Raw genomic sequence first — 22,104 nt, 5'->3', positions numbered from 1 at the left:
CTTCCACCAAACAATGGACGCTAACGAGCGAAAGAATATCGACTGTTTACGAGAATTAATTTCTTAATGGGCGTATTTTAACTATTTTTGCAATGATTATCACAATTGATTGGTTGATATTTTAAATCAAGAATTAGGAATATTAATGAGGTAAACAACAATTACACATTACGAAAAACTATCATTTTAAAAATTTAATAATTGTAGAGTAAACAACTCAACAACTGAACTTGGTATTGAATTTCGTTCACAATTTTTATGTATGCTATTAATTTTCGTTCATTGTAATTCTGATTGTTGTTCTTTTCTGCAGTGCATACTTGTATAAAATGAAAAGAATAAGACAAAATAAAAGCCTGAAACAACATTTGTTTTCTTTTTATATCATTTTTTGTTAAAATAGTAAAAATACGTAATGAAAGTTTACTTAAATGTGAAAATGACCAATAATACGACCAACGCACAATATACGTCATTAACGATACATGTATACACAATCTTGTCTTTGCGAACACATATTCAATTTTTCCGAGTATTCGAGTACTCGATCGAACGATCATCCGAGTACTCGAGTATTAACTTTACTATTCGTTGCCATCCCTAAAAATTAGCCTTCATATTGCAATAGACACACTTGTTTGAAAAAAAAATAAATGACAAATTTTGTGGGTGTGCCTTACTTTATGTTTCTATTGCCATATTCCAATTAATGCCAATTAAATCAACATTTGTATTGGATTTTAGCATTTGCTACATCTCAGTTTAAGGTAAAATTTTACTGCAACGTGACCACAGCAAATGATATTTTCACTGGTAGCTAGGATATTTGTAAAAGTATTCCTTTTTATGATGACTTTTTAAAATAAACAACATCATTTATTTCTTGCATCTATCAGTTAGTCAATCATAAATTACTTCCCCCTCTTGTGTAACCATTTACTAATTCATTAACTTAGTTATTAAGTAAATCATGAGTAACTTCCCTTTACTGTTTAGTCAATAATGATTGCCTTCCCGGTAACATTTAGTTGATCATGAGTTACTTCCCCTTTCATTTAGTTAATCATGAGTTACTTCCCCTTTCATTTAGTTAATCATGAGTGACTTCCTCTCTCATATAGTAAATATAGTAAATATTAAGTGACCTCCTTTCCTCATCTAGTCAGTTATAACTTACTACCCCATCAGTTTTAGTTGATTATGAGTGACTTCCCTTCCTCATTTGATTTATTATTAATGCCTTCCCTCTTGCATTTAGTCAATCATGAGTGACTTCCCTTCCTCATTTATTTCATCATGACTTATTTCTTTTCCAGGTGAGATTGCATTACTATTGAACCGTCCAAGAGCTGCCACGGTGATTTCACGAGGACCTCTCAAATGTGTCAAGCTGGATCGCGGCAGATTTGAACGTGTTCTAGGGCCCTGTTCAGACATTCTTAAACGAAACATCTCACAATACAATAGTTATGTGTCTCTGTCAGTGTAATAGTAATAGGGGCTTATCATTTCAAATGGACTTTTAGATATATCTTTTCAAACTCCACACCATGGTTATTAACCCTTTGCTGTATAATAATCACTGCCGTCACAATCAATATGTGATGATCATCGAAATCAAGTGACTTTCAGCATATTTTAAAAAATATTTCAAATATACATTGTTATATAACTTAAATGTATAAGTTTAAACTGAACAATACAGCATTAAGATAAAATAAAAAACATGAAAAGTGGACAGCTGAAATCCAGCTATTTTCCTGAAGTTGTGGCAGAGGTTAGCTCTGCTGTCAAGGGAGATCACTCTGACTGTGTTGGAGATCGACAGCTATTATCTATTAGTGTTAAGGCATTGACTTAGAGAGGTTTGAGGGGAGATAAATAGGGGCATGGTTTTGTTTAGAGTTGTGTCTGGTGTTATGGCATTTGTTAGAAATATTAAACTAGGGTGGGTAAAGAGTTGGAATATATGAAACTTTGGCATATAAACGCTGTTGAATGAAGGGATATTTGTTAAAGATGAGCATTCTTATAAAATAAAACCAATTTCTTTCCTTTTTTATAAATCAAGCTTCTGAAAGATACATGTATGACCATTATATCATATATAATTATGATTTCTTGAAATAAATTATGATAAACTACTTTATAACTGGGGCATATTCCCGTATGACTCTAGTGAGCCATCGACATGCAAGGGTTTGGTCTCAAAATGTCACATGGGGCTGAAGTGGGACGTGTGTCCCCACTGGCAAGAACATTATGAAGAATACAGAAACAAAAGACTGATTTTTCTGAATGCCATCATTCTGTGAAATTACAATGAACTTGAACCAGTAATATGTTGCATGTACCAGTATAAGAGTACAGTAGTTCTCACACACTTTTTCAAGAAGCCTTCCTATATTCCTTATTTCGATATTTAAGCACTTGCCATTTATGGATAACCAATATAGATTTGTACGCCAGGGCGTACTGGAGTATGCCTAGGTGCGCCCCGGGTAACTACCAAGTTTTAAGGTTGAAATCTCAGGTTATGGCTTGGTTAAGACTTGTGTAGTGTACAATACTTGATAACAGCTTGAGGTGTTCATAAAATGCATACATAGCTCATTATTGAGCAATAGATGTGGCAATTACTTGGAGTTTCTACCGCCCTATATACTAACAGACTTTTTATAACAAAATGATTTATTGAATCCAAGTCCTTATGCACTTGTTTTTCCATGGTTAAAATGCGACTTGTGAATCTCTCCATTCGTTATGAGTAATAATTTATAGAGTGATTTGACATCATGTCATTTTTCATGAGTGATGTCGGACATACGACATTCAAAATTAACTGAAATTAATATCATAAAACACTGATTCAAAGGTAGTCTTGATAAAAAAATTCTGTATGAATTATTAAGATATTTCTAGATGGCAAATGATCATTATCATGCTGTTGACATTAATCTGCATATCTTAGATAGGGATAAAATAGCAATAACTTACCAAAATATGACTTTGTGCAAGACTGTCTATTATGCGTATATTTAAGCATAAATTGTTATGTATTGAAATGTTTATTGTTACGAATGCATCTGAGAATGTGTTATTATAGGTGATTTTTATTTCATTTTCAAAGATTGCAGCTTTTCATCACATTTTTTTTATTTATGCATTTAGAAGTTTTAGAAATTTCATTACCATATCATCCAACCATTGATCATGATGTTTAAATGTTTTCGCATTTATTGTAATTCTTTAAAAGAAAGTTAAAAATTCTAATAAGAAACACACTGCTTTAAGAGCACTGGTTGTGATGGTGCCATGTTCTGATCGAATAAAATGAAATAAAGAATGATGGGTGCCAAAAATCTGCGAAAATTTATTATATTATAATCACAATGAGTTTTCCATGAACTTTATAACTTATTAACCATAAAATACATGTGTTTAATATCATTTGTTGAGGCAGTATGTTGGGTAAATTTGAAGTATTTATTACACAAATGATGTTTTCATACCAACATTATAATTGATTTACACTTACGATTATTCCTGATTTGATGAACGATTGTAGTCTATTACAATCAATAATGATATTTATCCAATTATTATTCAACACTTAATGAAAGTATGTAATGGATTATTAGAAATATTTCTTAAAAAAAAAATAAAAAAATATGTAAATCAAAATAATGTTTCTAGTCTAATAATCCGCATCAGACTTTTTATAATAATTTCGGTTGCGGTTTCTTGTTACATTTTTAAACTTTTGAATAATAAAAAATCTTGTTTCCATGCCTGGTAAATAAATTACTAAACCTTCATATAACATCAACATGAAAACCAATTCTTAATTTATTTACTGATTATAAACGGGTAAATTTGCTTGAAACTATGTTACACCAGTAATGTTACTATGATGTTTTGCTTGAAAGCGATAAAGGAAGTTAAACATGTATTTTGAAACATTTCTTAGTTACGTTAGGTCCGAATTTTAAGGTAGTGATACAAAATTTTGAAAACTAAATCCAAGATGATTTTTTGTTCAACATTTTAATTGGAATAATTAAATTTCGTTTTAAGGCTAAACATACTTGTAACCACTCCTTTAGTGAGCCATGTATATGCAAAACCTGTTATCCAATTTGGATTGTTAAACGCTTCTCCATTGGTCTGATGAATCAGAATGCTTAACCATTGGTCGGATGTGATGTTAAATGCCTCTCCATTGGTCGAATGGATGTGATGTTAAATGGCTCTCCATTTGTCGAAAGGAAGTTATGAATGTGTTATAAAATGCATGATATAGAACGTTTGTTGGACTATTTGACAGTCTATTTATTAACCGAATTGATTGAGATTACTAGCAGCTTTTGAATTATGTACATATTGTATAATCCAGAATCCATAAATTGTCCAGGAACTGTACTTTTGTTGTTGAATAAACAAGAATATATACATACCGGGTATTGACATGAAAATCATGTTACATGCACTGCTATAGTTTGTGAGAATCTTTGTGATTGGATTATTAGGACTGAATCAGTTATAAGTATTTGCATTTTTGTAAAATAATGAAATGATTATATTGCTGTTACATTTTTAATTGTTGAAATGAAGAGTAGAATTATTCTGTAAAACACTACAATGTGCGGTGTAGGTATCATGCTGTTTTAAATAAAAATGATATTAATGCATAATTGCATATAAACAAGCCAGAGTATACATTGTATGTTAGCTAGTATTAGAAATCTTTTTGATAGCAAATATCACATACGGTAAGCAGGAAATATGACATCATTCCTTACTGTTACATGATAGGGAAAAGTGATCATTCAAATATTTTCTATATTATAAAGACCCATTTCTGCTCGTTGCAGTTCAATGCTTAAGGAGCTTTAATAGGCCAGTCATTGATGTATTCTTGTAAGTATGGTGTACCTTTTGAGCCAAAAATCAACATTTTTCAGTACATCCTTGATACTTTAATACCACTATTTAATTTATACTTGCAGCTTTTGGTCTTTCTCCGGGGAAAAAGAGTATTTGTACTTACCTAGATGTGTTTGCAGTTACCATGCCATTTTATGTATAAAATAGTATGAAAGTCTACTGTACTGTAGGGTTTCAATGTTAAAACAACAAAATAATATAAGACTATACACAATGAAAATGTAAACCACTTTTTTACTATGAAAATATAATCCTTCTTAACGCAAATATAAACCATGTTTAAATATGTAGTCCATTTACAGGTTTTTGGGGGGTTTTTTTGGCTTAAATGTACTTCATAATTTAGTCCTTAGCTTCGCAAATCTAGACCAGTGACTGCTGAAAATTGAATTAGTGATTTTTAAATGTGTGTATCTTCTGTATTATTGTATTGATATTTTACAGGCAATGTATTGAGTTGCATAGACGTATTGTAGGAATTATGTTAAAATCTGTGAATGGAATGTGTAAAAACCTGTAAAACAGTTACATGATATGGTTTGAATAAACAGATAAATGTATATATAGAGTTGTCTTTTAATGCTTCAACTAAATGTTGTAGTAAATCAGTTTCCAGTTCCAATTACTTCTCACTTACCTACAAATTAGCGTATAATAATGATAGTGAACCATTTTCATTTCAAGATCATATACATGTATAAAACAGTATTTACACCTCAACTTCCATTCCTTAAATGAACTACTTTCCTGCAATTGCAATTATCATCCAATGAACGCAACATCTTCGGATCGTGAGTCATCACACATGTATATTGAAAAGTATTCATCTTGTTATTCTTTGTATTGTCAGCAGGCTTCGAAAAAATTGAATCAACATGTTAGAAAGTGTAAAATTATGATATGTTAATTGTATTGTTGTCATTCATGTTTTAATTTTACGTTTATAAGTGATTTGAACAGAAGTGATGGATTTTTTTCCGCATTATTATGATTTCATTTGAAAATCTGTTTCATGTTACCTTCAGGTCGTTCTATTTACAGAACAGGTGAGAAAGAATTACTTGAAAAGTATTTTTTAAATGAAATGAAGTATTTTTTAACATTTTTTTAATGAAATGATGAACTATTGGTGTAAATTAAGTAATGAATAGCGTAATGTATGTCATAATCGGGGATATAAACAAAATAGGTCTGGTTAAAGTGGACTTCACACACTTTAACCAGTCCAATTGCGTTCATACCCAAATAATGACAACCTTTCTTTGAAAACAGCTATCCCCAACATGCCGGTGGTTACCTATTACCGGTGTCATCCGAATATCTTGTTCATAAAGAGTACTTCCAGAATCATTTGTTTACAATATCTCTTGATATATGTCAATGTGAAACTTTTAATAAATATGTAGTTCATAAGGGTAAAATCACTCCTAAAATCTACTTCCAGAATGACGGCATAATTTTGTGTAAATATAGAAAGATATATCAGGAATGCATTTCAATATATATTTAGTCATTCTAGAGTAGTGTCCAGGCCCTGTTTTTAAAAAGTTACCTTTTGAAAACGTGTCGTGATTACTGTTTGAATACTCCAATCCGGATTGCTGTTAACTTCAAATTGATTGAAAATAGTGTCCAACTGGTCTGCATTAAATATATCTGTTTTAAATCAATAGAATTTTAAAGTTTTTTTTAATTCTAAACGTCGTTCGCAGACAATAAATAAGTTCTTCCAAAATAGAAATACAGAATCATTCAAATTTGCTGCCACTCCCCGACTTCGTTTTGTAAACATGTCTTAAAACACATCCGTATAGTACAGAACGAATTTATTTTCACCGGCGGTTGTTTCCCTTGAAAATATTCTTTCATTTCCGTACTGTTATTTAACTTAAATCTGGTGTTTGTTTAAAGAAATACCGATGTGGCTGATATTAGCTGTAAACACGGCGTTTTGTTGGGCACGTGAGGTTTACGCGCCAATTATGGGGGTGGTGCTAAAACCCGGTACCCGGTATCGATATTGGGAAAATCCGTTATCACAGTTTATGATACCGGATTATCTTGATACCGGTGTTTCGTCACATTCGGTACCGGGTAATATAATATTCTCATAAGAAATCCGTGTATCGATAGGCCCGATATCAATGTCCACAATTATCAACTATGACTTTGAATATCATAAAAAGTGAGTTTGATTGAACGAAAAATAGCATAATTACATGTATTAGTAGGTTGACAGTCTCCTTAAAATTACACACTTTTATCAAGCTGTAAATCTCGAATACAATAGATTATATTTCAATAATAATTGTCTTTTTATTTTATCGTGATATTTGGGGAAATATATTTGGAAAGAAATGATTCATTTTAATTAACAACCAGTGTGTGTTGATCTTTAAAACGCCTGCGTGCTTATTTGATTTCGCACTGTTTTTCTCGGTAAGTTAAAGTGTTTTAGGTCTTATATGTATGCAAAATCGTATAAAAGAAACTTTCAATTTTGCAGTCTAAGTCACGCCTTTAAAACTTTTTTGTTAGTGTATGAGTTGTTATGACAACGAGCTTGTAATGTTTTAATTGGTCAAAATAAGTAGTCTGTTCCGGTCTGATTTCAAATATAGCAGCTACAAACATGCCTATCTGAGAAAGATTCTGTTCATTCCAAACATGAGGAAATTATAAGAACAGTGTAACGGTTGAGAATGTATATATCTTATAATATTTTAACTTCAGGCATGAGCGGCATGATGACTCCCCGCTGTGCATCCCTTGTTTATTGCACTTGTCTCACAGCATGAGGTCATGTTCATGTGTATCTGTTTATTGGTCAAGTGCCTTTTAAAGTTGACACTTTTATAGTTGATATTCTCATTGTCTGACTAATACATTTCAAATTCTTCACGGTATAAACAATATACATAGCTAAATGAATCAATCAGAGTTATAAACAAATAAGTGTTTTAGGCTGTAGGCCGCTAGGCTTTCAGAACCGTAACTCGGAAATCGCATCGGCAGATCGGCATAACATTTTGAACATTTGGCGAATAAATGCGCGCACGGGCGTATCAGCTCCAGCGCGGTTACAACTGCGGTGGTCACCAACCTAATTTACATTAACATTTACATCGAAAATACCTAGTAAGCAATCTGCTCTAATAGCTACGGACTGCTTTGTGCATATTAACTTGCTTGCTATAAATAGCGCTGAAATGAATTTTAAATATATGTAATGCGGTTAATATAGTTCGAATAAGCTGCGTTTCGCGTAATATAACGCAATTGAAATTGTACAAAAAGCAATTATTTTAATATCGGCGACTTACAGAACGAAATATAAAAAAGAATCCGCAAATAGTTTCAAAATGAACGCGTACTGAATCAAATAAATACATGTTTTATATACCTATGTTTAGAATTTGCTTCGGCGGAGGACCGATAATATCTACATGTATATTGTAGTTAAGAATAGAACGTGGGTCAGCGCATTCGGACAGGTTTATTCCTCGGAAATGAACTCTGAGAAGTCGTTAGAACCCGGAAAAAATATGGATCGTATTATTATCAATTCATAATGTTTTAAATGAAATTATAATACTTCAATTTATCCTACAATCAGTTTTTTGGTGATTGTAGTTCATTCATAAGTATATTTTCTATGTTTTAAATTGCCAAAATCGGTTATTACTTGACATTTTTTTATTGTTAGTTTTTACTCGTGTTTGTGAAATATGTGTCGCATAAAACCATTATCTTCTGTAAGTACATACTAACAACCTTTTTAACCATTACTAAATGAATATTATACACTTTTACCATTCAAATCAAATCGCGTAAAGCGTTGACAGATTATCGACCTGCTACAATTTGTGTCATAGTCTTGTAATGCCGAATGAAACGGAAAGTAAGTGAATATTTCTCAGTTTGTCTCAGTAATTTCAGTCCAATATCTTGAGCATGTAACATTATGCATATTTTAAAAAAAACTGATATAAATCTGTCCATTTTGTCCACGAGTGACATATGTTGAGGGCATTGTGAGATACATGGACATCGAACATACATGTAATAAATAGTATGTGGGTGATTCGATCCAGAGGTATTTAAAGCAGAGCACGCGCCGGCTATACAATCCTATAATTTCGCGAAATGTGGCTTAAAGCTGAACTCTCATAGATTAACCGTATTGACAACTTTTTTGTCTTTTTTCCAAAATCAGATGATTCTGCGACAACAACAAAAATAAAAAGTTGTAAAATCGGCCAGTCTGTGAGAATGCAGCTTGAATGACATTTAAATCCTGCCAGTTTTGATATCATATAAATGGAAAGGCCCTGAAGATGATTAATAGCAAATTGTTAAACATGCACATGATATACAATGATATACAAAAAAAAATCCCATTTTTACTACAACCCCTTCTCTAAGGCCCCAGACCCCTTCCCCCTTTTATGAAAAAGCACCTGAAAGTATAAAAATTTAATGCTCAATTTTATCATGGCATTTCTTTCTAGTATTAAGTTGATACTGTCGTAGTTTATTGAGTTAGTCATTTAGTTTTAGAACAGTGAAATCAGAATAAGATAATTATGCTACACTGAAATGTTACCCCGCTCTCACTTTCAAACAAAACATGCAAGTGAGCATGCACAGGATTGGGACACACACTATCACAAACAGAAGTTTGTTTGTTTTGTATTAGTGTCAAATCGAAATGTAGTTCACCTTGTGAACACCAAAAGTAAATATACGCCACCTGTGAAATATACAATTTACGATGCTCATTTGGTGAAATATAATTACGTGCTTACTACGGAATGCCGTTAGGGCAATCGCCTATGAATGTGGTGATCTAAAACGCGATACTCGATAGTACGATGATGAAAACGCGAAATCACGAAGCTACGATGGTGAAAACGCGACAGTACGATAACGAAAACTCGATAATACGACAGTACGGTGATGATAATGCGATAAACTATCGTGTTTTCACCATCGTACTTTCGCGTTTTCACCATCGAAATATCGTGATTTCACGTTTTAATCATCGTACTATCGAGTTTTCAAAATTGTACTGTCGTGTTTTCATCATCGTACTATCGCGTTTTCATCATCGTAATGTCGTGTTTTCATCATCGTACCATCGCGTTTTCATCATCGTACTGTCGTGTTTTCAACATCGTACTATCGAGTATCGCGTTTCAGAAAAACACTTTCATAGGCGATGGCACTAACGGCATTCCGTAGCTTACACTAAAACAAACAGTTTTCCTCTATCTCCTAGCAAAATTCGAGGACATATTTCTTTTCTTTTTCTGTCCTTAAAGTAGTTCTATGTACAGCTGAATTCTTTAATAAAAATACTAGTAGTGTAAATCCATTTTCTAGGTCGAAGTAAGAGTTTTTGGATATAAGCCGTCAGAAATGAATGAAAACTGGCGATTCATGAGGTCAACGAGATTTGAATGATCTATCTTATAAAAATATTGCCTTTTAAAGTGTAGAAAAAAGTATAATTATTTACATTTTACAAATCCTTTATTTAAGAAGCAAAGTTTTAAAACCCACAATGTGTGTCCAAGGTATGAGTCCCATTATGTTTTCGAACTTGAGAGTTTTCGTTTTATTAGAGTTATTTACTTCTGCACTTGAAAACATTGTAACAAGTTTATGGTCCCCATTTTTTTCTCGAAAATGTCGGTCATTAAACAAGTAGGGCTTTGGTCAATTAGGAATTAAGTCACCGGTCATTTTCAAATGGTCGAAATCACAAAAAATGTAAGTCATTTTCCTAGCTCGAACATTGTATCCGGACGAAAGTCTCCATTTTCACTTTGAAAAAAGGAGATTTGACAAAAAAATATAAAACGAAACAAAACGAATACTTTAGAATCAATTATACTATTAATAAGGATACGTAACGACACGTTCAAAATTAAGTAGCGTAACATAAAGACATTCATATAAATAAACACCAAAACTGGATATAATAATGAATTTAAAGCTCATCTACGCATACGTCTGCGTGACGTTGCTCATTTCGCGCGGCGCGTTAGCGGCGTACGCTCCGACGGGATGTACGTTCTCAGAAAAGGGAAATAACAAGGCGACGTGTGACTTTAGGAACTGGGAACCACCCCTGATTGAAAAGGATTTCGGCCCGGGGGACGTGATTTCCATTACGGTGGAAAAAGTGGATGGGACAATACCCTCACTGGTTAGTTATTAGCTAAGATTATAAAAGAAAATAACACACTCATATACATGCATATAAAATTCATATATAAACATAAAAAAACCACAAAACTGTCAAATTAGATATAATCTATTATACAGTGTTTCGTCAGAGAGTGTAGTTCAACTAAGTTCAGATGTAATACTGATTTCAGGTTTAGAGTTTTCAATTTCAGACTATATATTGTACAGTTTTGAATAGCTGGATATTGCCGCTAAAACAGTAAAACAAATACCTTGAAGCGGATATGAATACATTTGGAAACAATAGCAAATCTCTAAGCTCCTTATTCCTTCCTTAAGCCTGACTCCTTCATACCCGAACATTTTTCCGTGTTTTCGGGTCAGTTAGATCGTACATGAATTAATGACGGTACAAACAAACAAATACAGTAATTTTCCCTGAACTGGAATTGAACGAGTAAATGAACGAACAAAAAGAATGAACGGACGAATGAGCAAAATCATATTCGCATGAGCTGATTAATTAATAAAAAAAATACTAAATGTATACTGTTATTGGAGAACGAAAGGTAAATCGAAAACACCGTCATTGTCAACTACTCGATAACTCATGTACGCTTATTTAGTTTGATGATATGCAGTTTTTGCTCTTCCATTTTTAAACTCAATGACAGTTTAAACATTGAAATTAACTTCAACAATATTAAAGGGAAAATATTACCCCCAGCTTCATACGCTGCACTGTCAACGACCAATCGTGAAATATTCGTCGATCTCCGGCAAGCTCGGATGCAATCGTAACACCTCGGTCATTATCCAACAAAAATGACCATCTCGGAGCTTGCCGGAGATGCCCGAGTTGTTACGATTGGCTCGGAAGAACAAGATATTCGCTGTGCGCGCTTTTTTTGCCTGATTATATATTTCAACGTGTCTTTTCGTTGTTACTCACCTTCTTTTCTTTAAATACAAGCTAGTCTCAAAATGTTTATTGTTTATGTTTATCGTTGTTCTCTTTCAGGCTTTTTCTGGGATCGACAACAACAAAAATATTAGTAGAGGAGTGACGGCGGAGCTTACGTTCAAATGCGACCTTGAAAACATTCTGCTCTCTGACAATGTATTCACCATCGCTCTAAGCTATATCGAAAAGTTGACATTCGAAAGCTGCTATGTTCAAAATGGTACGTGGCAATTGTGTATCATTATCGTTTTTTTATACATTTCGAAATGTGAACTAAAGATAAAGTTTGACCTTGAAAACAGTATTCTGCTGCTCAACATTTTGATTACCGAAAGAGTGAGATAGTTAAATGAAGACTTTATCCTCAAAATGTTCTACTTTTAAAAACAGAAGATTAAAGTGACACTTTTATTCAAAATCAATACATACACATGTATAACAATAAAATTTTGAGTGATAAACCTTTAATTACTTACTTAATAATGCACTTATGGAAAATATTAACTACTGATAACAATCTTGTAACCGTGTATTATATAGCTGAAAACGCAAAAATATTAAATGAGGTGAATGCTAAAAGATTTACTGTGATCTTCTATCGTGTCGTAAGGTAGAAATACCTTGTTTTCTGCACCTTTCTTTCAAATTAAACTTGGTATCCGTCATAAGAACCATTGTTTTCGACATTTATTCATCCTTTTTGGTAAATGAAAACAATTGTTTTAATTGAGGTAAATTTTATTTGGGAGTAAGAGTGCGTCTTTAAGTTAATGTATAATTTTGCTTGTCCCTCTAAAGCGTATGCTGTCTTCATTTGTGTCGACACATTGAGTAAAACATTATGTCGACATTGTTTAAATGGTCAAGTCGACAAAGTGAATTAATCCATTTCTGTTGACAAACAATAGGAATACCCATTCAATTAGTAAACAAATCGACATACTTTTGATAGTTTGTCGTGTTATGCCTCGTCAAGTCAGCATAAAACAAGTTGACAAGATGTGTCTGTATGCTCACATGACCAGTATATATACCATACCATTGACTCGTGTATACTAGTATACTAGTATATAATATCAAAGCGAAACATTGAAATAATAAGTTTAATATGCAATTTAAAAAAAAAATGTGCCTGGAGTTTCACCAGCAATTGGCACATTCATTTATTTCGTAAATGCAAATGCTCATCATCATTTAGTAACGGTTAAAGGTTGTTACTATGTACTTCATAGAAATGAATATTTATTTTGTGTTAGGAAATGCTAATAATCTTAAGCTTTTTAGTGGTCTACATTTGATTGTACTCATTGGACGAAATAAAATGTTGACCACTAAACCAGCTTAGTGTTAAATATTATATTTTGTCTACTGACCCGGCCAGCCTATGTTTAAACTACCTGATTCGCCAGATTCACCCTATAAAACGACTGTCGGCTGATTCACCAAAAATGAATGTACGTCATTTGAAAATTACCATCCCATTCGAGTTTGTTTGTACATGGATAACCGGTTACTTTTAACTAGCTAATTTACTTCACAACGAGTGTGAAACAAGTTATTACAACTTGTAGTAATCACTCCCGTTGACAAAATATTACGCGAACTTGTGGTCTTTGGTTACTGTTTAAAGCTGCACTCACAGAGTGTCAAAATTGACACTTTTTAATCTTTTTGTCTCAGAATCGGCTGATTTAGACATCAATACCTTCAATTCAGTCATGTTAGATATTAACTTACAATGGAACCGATTTCAATTGTTTGGTAAAATGCCAAAAAAATGCATTTTTCTTAAAGCGTTTGTAACGCTCTTAGCCATAAAACATCAACTTTCGAACGTAAATATGATCTGATCTTTTGTCAGCGGTCTTATATTACTGGTTTCCAGACATTTTCGCAAAAATTGACTCATTAGAAAACAAGAACTAAAAGTTGCCAAAACGATAAATATGTAAGAGTGCAGCTTTAGCAGGACTACTTTGATAAGGAACGGAAATTTCCCCAAAATTTGGGATGTTTTGTAGTAAAACATAAAACTAAATATCAGAGATTGTTGAGGAAGTGATTTGCTTACAGTTTTATGGACATTTGAGCTTCGGGAACATGACTGCCGCATACTACGTACTTGTCCTTCTTTATTGGTCCTAGTTTGAGCTGATGATATATTTATAACATCAACAGGGTGCTTGTCGAAAAAAAAAATCAGCAACTATCTAGGTGAGAAATATACAGCTCGACCGAAGCACTCTAAAAATGCCCCTTAAAATAGGTTTTCGAAAAATATGATATATCTTCGCAGGCTTTGAACAGGATCACATTGTTTAACAAGGGATCAATGTCAGGTTCTCATAGTTTGATAAGGACTCAAATATAAATCTAATTTATCGTAAAGGGGAATACTTTGAAGTAAAATGTTATGATAAACACATGGTAACTATAAATGTCGGGGCGAATTTCTATCTTATGGAGTGTTCTTATTTTGCAATTTTGCACTAATTCATCAAACACAGCCACTTTTTCAAGATAGCAATGTTTGTATATCGTATCAGTAGTTGATCGATTGCACAGCATGCGATGCTCATTTTGTAACTTGAACAACTAATATCCTTTAAACTCTAAAATGGTATTTAAGCAATGTTTGCGTTGCTCTTTAGATAGGAAATTATTGTTCGGATATTACTTATTTGACACCTGAATGTCTCCATAGTATACCATGGCCCACTTGCTTAAATTATTACGCAGCGCTTCTTTCTCATATACGGTGCCATAAAGATATCGAACTGAGAATTAAATTAAACTAAAAACTACATTTAATTGTACACCAGTTTCACGACAACATTTGTGCATTATCTGACAGCATGCATTAATCCATACCAGATCGCAACTACTTCTGCTAGTTTCATTCTGCTGCTTCTTCTGCTGCTTCTATTGTTGCTTGTTCTGATGTTAATGTTACTGCTGCTGTTTAAATACTACTGCAATTGCTACTTCTTTTACTCCTACTACCCCAAGTGCGTAACCTCTAACGTCAATTCATTGTTCTGCCCCAGACTACTACTATAACTACTACCGCTACCAATACCACCTCTACCAACACTTACACCACCACCACCGGTACCACTGCCACTGCCATCACCACCATCACCGTCTCCACCATCACCACCTCTTCTACTACTACTACCACCATACTACTGATAATTAAGATTATAGTGATACAAATTCTGACATCTATACTTTAAAGACAACGACTACGATCACTACCTAAATAGTCATTACCACGGGAGTGACATCTTGCATATGCAGATATGACTTCACTTTCAGAAACTGTGGTTTCAGGTATTTCCAGCTTCATGCTGTCCAATCTGACTTCGCTTGAAGAGCTCACCGTTGATGGCGGCATCATTGGCCCTCTGACGTCAGACAGTTTTTCCGGTCTTTCCAACCTCAAGCGTCTGATCATCCGTGCGGACTTCCTGGACACCGACATTCCTTCCGGTCTGTTCTCGGGCATCCAGACGCTTGAAGAGATCGACTTGCGTTCGTCCGGAATTTCAAGTATGGCAGCTGACACTTTTACCGGACTCGAATACCTTGAAACGCTTGATTTATCGGGCAACTCGCTGACGTCACTTCCGGAAGACTTGTTCCAGTCGCTTAAATCTTTGACGAGTATCGAACTGGGTACCAACGCCTGGCATTGCACGTGCGACCTTGCGTGGCTGGCCACGTGGTCTTTATACACGGGTGAGGCGATCTCGACTGTTCTTTTTTGCTTCATCAGGAAAACTATATTTATTCAAAATTACGTTCAGTAAATCGTTACTTAAGTCATCCGCTCACAGAAGCTGCCTGACGTTTACAGGTATTGAAACCCTGGCTGTTGGATAATAGGTGGGCCAAGATACCACTTAATAATTTAATATTTTTTCCACATTTTATTTTGTAAGAAAAAACTTTACTGAGTGAAAATATAAAATCCTATAAGCTTGATTTCAAAATAATGTTTTTAATGGGGCTTTCATTACAGACGTGAATATTGACGTTACGTGTACGTCACCAGCTTCGTACGCCGGACTGACGTTGGGTAGAGCCGTCGCCGTACTTGGATGTGTGGACTCCGTACGTCTTTTGAAATTTACACTCGCACTTGAATACTTGTATTGCACTTACAGGGACTGTTTTATCAAGATCGTAGGAATTAGGAACTTTATTTCAAGGTCGAATTTTACTCATTCAAACTTGCTCGGTCCTACGTGACTAATGCCACAAATTGTTTAAAAAAATGAATGATGTTTAATACTTCATAAAATTGTCTTAACAATCATACGACAGGTGTCCCACTGTGCGACCGTAAGTTTTGCACTAACAAAATAGTTTATTTGTAGGTGCAGACTGTCACAACTTCTAGTGAAGACGCATCTTCGTCTAGCTCAGGTAATACCCTGGTTTTGCACACTACTGATAAGCGCCATGCCTAATTCCATACTCAATATTTCTCAACTGATAGACCATGTTTTGTAATTCCGAAACCAATTGAAATCTTTGACTCAAATTTCATACTCCATGTGAAGCAAAGATAACCTCTAACGCTGGTCTGTATATCGATATAAAACGAGATAAAATGCTTTTCTCGACTTTGTCATATCTTTAATGATTTGAAATTTATGATATATATGTCTATAATTGAAACTGTATCAAATACCATACATTTACACTGCCTTTACATCCTCCGGATGTTCAGACCAAGAAGATGCGCATGCGCGAAAGCTGTCTTACATCGCCTTGGGAGTTGCGGGTTTTGCGTCTCTCGTGTCCCTTGTGACGTCATTAGCCCTCTGTGCGACGTGCAACAAGCTCAAGAATATGACGTCAAACACGTCAAACACAAGATACCACTTAAATAAGGTATACGAACACGAAAGAAAGAGCAATCAAATAAAATGTCATATCAGCCATTTGATATCGGCAGTTTTATGCTGGCATTTTTTCTTTGAAAAATAATTTGGAATTCAATATACTTAAATTAAGTTTCTTGTTAAGGGTGCACATTTTGGCGTAAGCTCATTAATGTGAATTGTCTCGTCGATAAAAAAAAGTATTTTTTCGTGAAATTATTTTCAGAGGAACGACGTGACGTCACGGCCGCCTTCCTACAGGTCGACGGTGAAGACGCCAATCAGTATGCCACGTGATAATAAAGTGGAGCCTTTTGTTGACGTCCGTTACAGGGTGTAGGGGCTGGGTACTCATGAGCCGGAGAGACAAGAGGGTGTTGATAGAGTTGATGTTGATTTTTGCCCTATTAAAAGTTATTGTTATGAAATTCATATGATATTTAAAAATATTCATATTTGCCACATCAATATGCTGTTGTTTTATAACATACCTTCAAAGAGTTTAATTTCATTTATAGCATTGTTTGTTTATAGAAATAAGAAGAATATTTTTTTAGTTGAATAAAATATATATAAAAACTGTTAAAATCGAGTATTGTGTTTGCCAATATACCATGGGGACCCAATAGCTCTTGTGAGCCTTCTGGTTTTAACAAAAGCATATGAAAACATGTAAAACGTATTCAAATTAAAGCTGTACTTTCACAGATTGATCGTTTTGACAACTTGTTTATTTTTTTGTCTTTGAATGAGCCAATTATTTCGTAAAAGTCTAGAAACCAGTGATATAAGACTGCCAACAAAAGATTAGATCGCATGCAATCAAATTTACGTTCGAAAATAGATGTGTTATGGCTAAAAGTGTTACTAACGCTTTAAAGGGGCTGTACTCCGTATGATGAAATAGCGAAACAAATTGTCGAAAACTGAAATAAACTTGGTATCGATGTGTACAATGCATTGAAACTTACTAACTGAAGTACCACATAATTTACAATTAATTTATTTTCGCAGTTTTTTCGTATTGTTCCATTAAAAAAGTTTACTAGGTATGTCTTCCCAGTAGAATTCATTCCTTATGCGTGATTGGCTAGTCGATGTTATCACGTGATATTACCGAGTTAGGTATGCAGCTTAAATATTCCAACTGATTAGGGTAAGCCTTCGTAGCACAGTCGATACAACACTGGACTGCAATTTTGGCGACACTGGTTTGAACCCGGTCTCCGACTCGATTTTTTTTTTTTTTTTAAATTACGATATCAAAGTGTAAAATATTTTATTAAATAATTGTCCTGAGATTCGTTACAGAAAAACACATTTTTTTGTGTCAATCTAGTGCACAGTCCCTTTAAGAAATTTTTTCGACATATAACCAAACAATTGAGATATGTTTTATTGCGAGTTATTTTATACGATTCAAGAAGGCATTGATGCCAAAATCAGCAGATTCTGAGACAAAAAAAAATGAAGAGTGTCTAAACTGACAATCTGTGAGAGTGCAGCTTTAAACAGATTTTATATACTAGTAGTACTAAAAGTAGTAAAGATATCATTCCAAAATTATCACGAGACGCTTAAGGCGGTCCATATTTTTCGCTCGATCATCTTGAGCAAATGATACATTGCTACAACGGGTAGTTGTTTTGCATGTTTGATAAGGTGACCATGGCAATGATATCGACGAAATACTATAAAGTCCCCACAATCTGGAGTTGCGTCGCATTTTACGGACACAAATCAGACACATTTTTGAAGAAAATCTATAAAAGTAGAAAAATTAAAACGTTATTGCGAGGACTTGAACGCAACTAAGAATGGACTGTTACAACATGATCATTTTTCTTGGAGGTATATTAAATATCTGTATTTATAAAAAAAATAAGATAATCCTTATTTTGTAGAAACTGGATTTAAATTTTAAAAAAATGAAATGCATAAAAACAGTTAATACATGATTGTTTTAGAAGAAAAGGCATGTATAGATGCTTTTAAATAGGATACCATTTTAGGCCGCTAGGCCGCCAGGCCGCTTAATTCACGCCGCTAAGCCGCTGAACTGCTTGAACGACATTTTGGGAAAAAAAATGTTGAAAATCGCTTCAAAATTATATTCTATGCATAAAAACAGTTAATATATCATTGTTTTAGAAGAAAAGACATTTATACATGCTTTGAAATAGGATACCATTTTAGGCCGCTAGGCCGCCAGGCCGCTAACTTCACGCCGCTAGGCCGCTGAACTGATTGAACTACATTTTTGGAAAAACTGTTGATAATCGCTTGAGATTGATAATTTGCGCATTAAAACAGTTAATTAATCATTGTTTTAGAAGAAAATGCATTTAAAAATGTTCGAGTATATAACAATCTATTGTCGCTATGTTAATATATATGAATAAAAAACATTGATTTATCATTGTTTTCCAAAAAAAAAACACGCATGAACAATTGCTTTAAAATAGTGAAAAATAAGGCCGCTATGCCGCTAGGCCGCCAACTTCACGCCGCTAGGCCGCTAACTTAACGCCGCTAGGCCGCTTGGTCGCTAGGCCGCTTACTTCACGTACATAACTATTCTTCGAAAGAGTCATCATCATTAATTATTTAAATCACAAAAAATAAAGTTTAAGACAGCACATACAAGTTTTGTGTCAGAAATTATCAGGTCATTTTGTTGTCGTATAATCACACATTCGATAAACGATGACGTACGATGACGTTTTCTATGCTACGCTTTCGTTTTTATGACGTTCATATGTTGTGAGCTAGAATATATAATTGTCTTTTTGATTAGAATTTTATGTGGCGATTTGAAAGACAAAGATTAAACAAAACTTTTCAATGTGTTAAGACGGGAAAATCCTACGTGATGTGCTAATTTTCCGATGTTAATTATCTACTAACGACACAAAACTTTGACTTTACGGTGCACATAAGACACACCTTTCACTGATTATGTGTTGGATGAATGCTACGTCAAATTAATCATATAAACAAACTACGATATGACATCGGAATAATTTGTGCTGCGTTTTCATAGTTACCAGTTATTTATACGCGTATCTAACCTCAGTTTTAGGCACCATGTCAACACTATTGTATAACCCTCGCAGTGAACGTTTGTTCAAATTTCAGTTATACTGTGTTCTTCTGTGTTTGCCCAGTCATCAACCGACAACTCAACCGATTCTAATTCAACAACGACTGAAGCTGCCACAACGCCTCTAGTCTCATCCAATACACCTGCTAGCGGCAAAATTACTATCGAAACGACTACAGTAAGTTAAAAGTAACAATTGCTGACACGGTCCTGAGAAAAAACAAAACGTTTGTGGTCAGATTTTAAACCGGTGTTTGAGTTACCTCTTTTTCAAATTAGTTTTTCTCTGATCAGAACCGTATTTTGGCTGTTACCTTTTTATACCTTGCCTTTTCACACATAAGTTATAAATACAAACTTCATGTTCATGAATTTCACTCAAGTAACTGAAATGTTTTCTGAGTTACTGGTTATTATTTCAGGCTATGTGTTATATAATAAAATACTTAAATCATCGCATATCTTACAGATGAAAGGGGCCATGTTAATATAAAAAATATAGTTAAGATGAACTATTCTTCTAGCCTAAGGTACATGTAATAATAAATGCGTTTTGGTCCACACCTGGTACATTATTATGGCAATGTTTCATATAAAAATTAACATTTAATATATCGTTTACTAAGTCGAACATTGAACTTATTTCAGGCGTTTGTGCCATATGCTTGTACGCAAGGAACTTGCAATGGAACAGACAGTAGCTGTCTCAAGGATATAAAAGCAATATGTTCAATATCAGCCCCAGACCATGCTTGTCAAGTAAGTACAGTATATATTGAGATGTTGAGTCCTGCATTTATCTTCACTTTTTAAATATAATACTTAACATATAAACACACTGTAAATACTAATGGTACCGTTATTGCATTTGTGGGGAGAAGTGGTGGAGTTTCAAAACAATTACGCCACGTCACGGACTAGGTCCGTTGTGACTTATCTATTAATAGACAATTAAGTATTGACTGTTGTAATAAGAATTTGACACACGTCCAAAACATTGAATTCTTGAATTGAAAATGTAGTTCTCGGAGGGGTGTCACCGCCTGAAGAATATAAAATTCAAGTTGTTTCACTTTTTCCTTTTGTCTTTAAAGGTTTCAATCGACAACAATACAGTAACTGCAGACTGTGTCTCTAAACCTTGTGTGGAAACGGTCACCTTAAAATGTTGCCAAAGCGCAGGCTGCTCTAGTGAGCTGTTCAAGTCAAGCACAGGCAACAAGGACAACAATGGCAACGGCATTCAAGCCTGCATAGCAACGATCGTTACACTCGCAACGGTTGTCATGGCAATAATCAATTGAGTTTACTTTTGTTTCACTTCCGTTGCAATGATCAGTGACTTTATGGAAGTTTATTACATTATAGGAGTTGATAACACATTATTTCGATGGTTTATGTTTATAAACTTATAAATGTATGCAATTATCACAGATCTGACTCGCTTGTAAAGAAAATTGGCCAGCCAATTGAAGGTTCATACAGATGACGTCATATTGACAGAATGTAACTGAAACCTGCTGATTTTAGCTTGGCCTTTTCTTTTCTATCCGCTTATTTCCATTTGCTTTAATAATCTCCTTCCATTGGCTTTAGTCAATAAATTGTTTTAGTTATTTTCAAAATAAAACTTTGAAAAAAATAATTGACTCAATTTTGAGGTTTTTTATCATTTTGGTACATGTCCCGAAAACGTCCTTCACCTTTATGGGTAACATGTATTTTTACACTCCGTGGAATTGTATGACAATCGAACTGTCCAACAACGAAATCCCTCGAAAAAAACTGCGATCTGATTTTTTGTCAGCAGGCATTTATCACTAGTTTCCAGACATTTACACAAAAATTGGCTCATTGGTAGATAAAGAAAATAAAAGAAGTTGTCAAAACGATCAATCTGTGAGTGTGCAGCTTTAAGCTACGTTTATAACATCACTGACAGGATGCTTGTCGCATTTTTTAGCAAATATCTAGGTGAGAAGTACTTATCTGTTCCTGTAAAG

The 22,104-nt window shown here is 34.0% G+C and overlaps 3 protein-coding genes across 6 annotated transcripts in view; all 3 read left to right on the top strand.

Annotated features, from left to right (window-relative positions):
* The window catches only part of LOC128206489 (cAMP-dependent protein kinase regulatory subunit-like), a 103,186-nt gene extending 97,679 nt beyond the window's left edge, over nt 1-5,507 (top strand). For all 4 annotated transcript variants that reach the window (XM_052909007.1, XM_052909023.1, XM_052909014.1 and 1 more), the window contains one exon: nt 1,317-5,507. In XM_052909007.1, the coding sequence (XP_052764967.1) occupies nt 1,317-1,489 (173 nt within the window). In that variant the 3' untranslated portion in view covers nt 1,490-5,507. The remainder of the gene's footprint in view (nt 1-1,316) is intronic.
* Nucleotides 5,508-10,936: 5,429 nt separating this feature from the next.
* On the top strand, nt 10,937-17,295 carry LOC128213849 (leucine-rich repeat transmembrane protein FLRT1-like). The gene is made up of 6 exons (XM_052919917.1): nt 10,937-11,161; nt 12,164-12,326; nt 15,440-15,847; nt 16,131-16,222; nt 16,489-16,537; nt 17,225-17,295. Exons 1-6 carry the CDS (start codon nt 10,937-10,939, stop codon nt 17,293-17,295), a joined length of 1,008 nt encoding a protein of 335 aa, XP_052775877.1.
* Nucleotides 17,296-18,717: 1,422 nt separating this feature from the next.
* On the top strand, nt 18,718-21,740 carry LOC128225198 (uncharacterized). The gene is made up of 4 exons (XM_052935263.1): nt 18,718-18,849; nt 20,137-20,279; nt 20,750-20,860; nt 21,196-21,740. The coding sequence occupies exons 1-4, from the start codon at nt 18,816-18,818 to the stop codon at nt 21,403-21,405; spliced, it is 498 nt and encodes a 165-aa protein (XP_052791223.1). The 5' UTR covers nt 18,718-18,815; the 3' UTR covers nt 21,406-21,740.
* Nucleotides 21,741-22,104: the final 364 nt, after the last annotated feature.

This window comes from Mya arenaria, chromosome 2 (genome assembly GCF_026914265.1).
Source record: "Mya arenaria isolate MELC-2E11 chromosome 2, ASM2691426v1".
Lineage (NCBI taxonomy): Eukaryota > Metazoa > Mollusca > Bivalvia > Myida > Myidae > Mya > Mya arenaria.
Note: the sequence above shows the minus strand (reverse complement) of the source record. Positions and strands in the feature narration are given on the sequence as shown.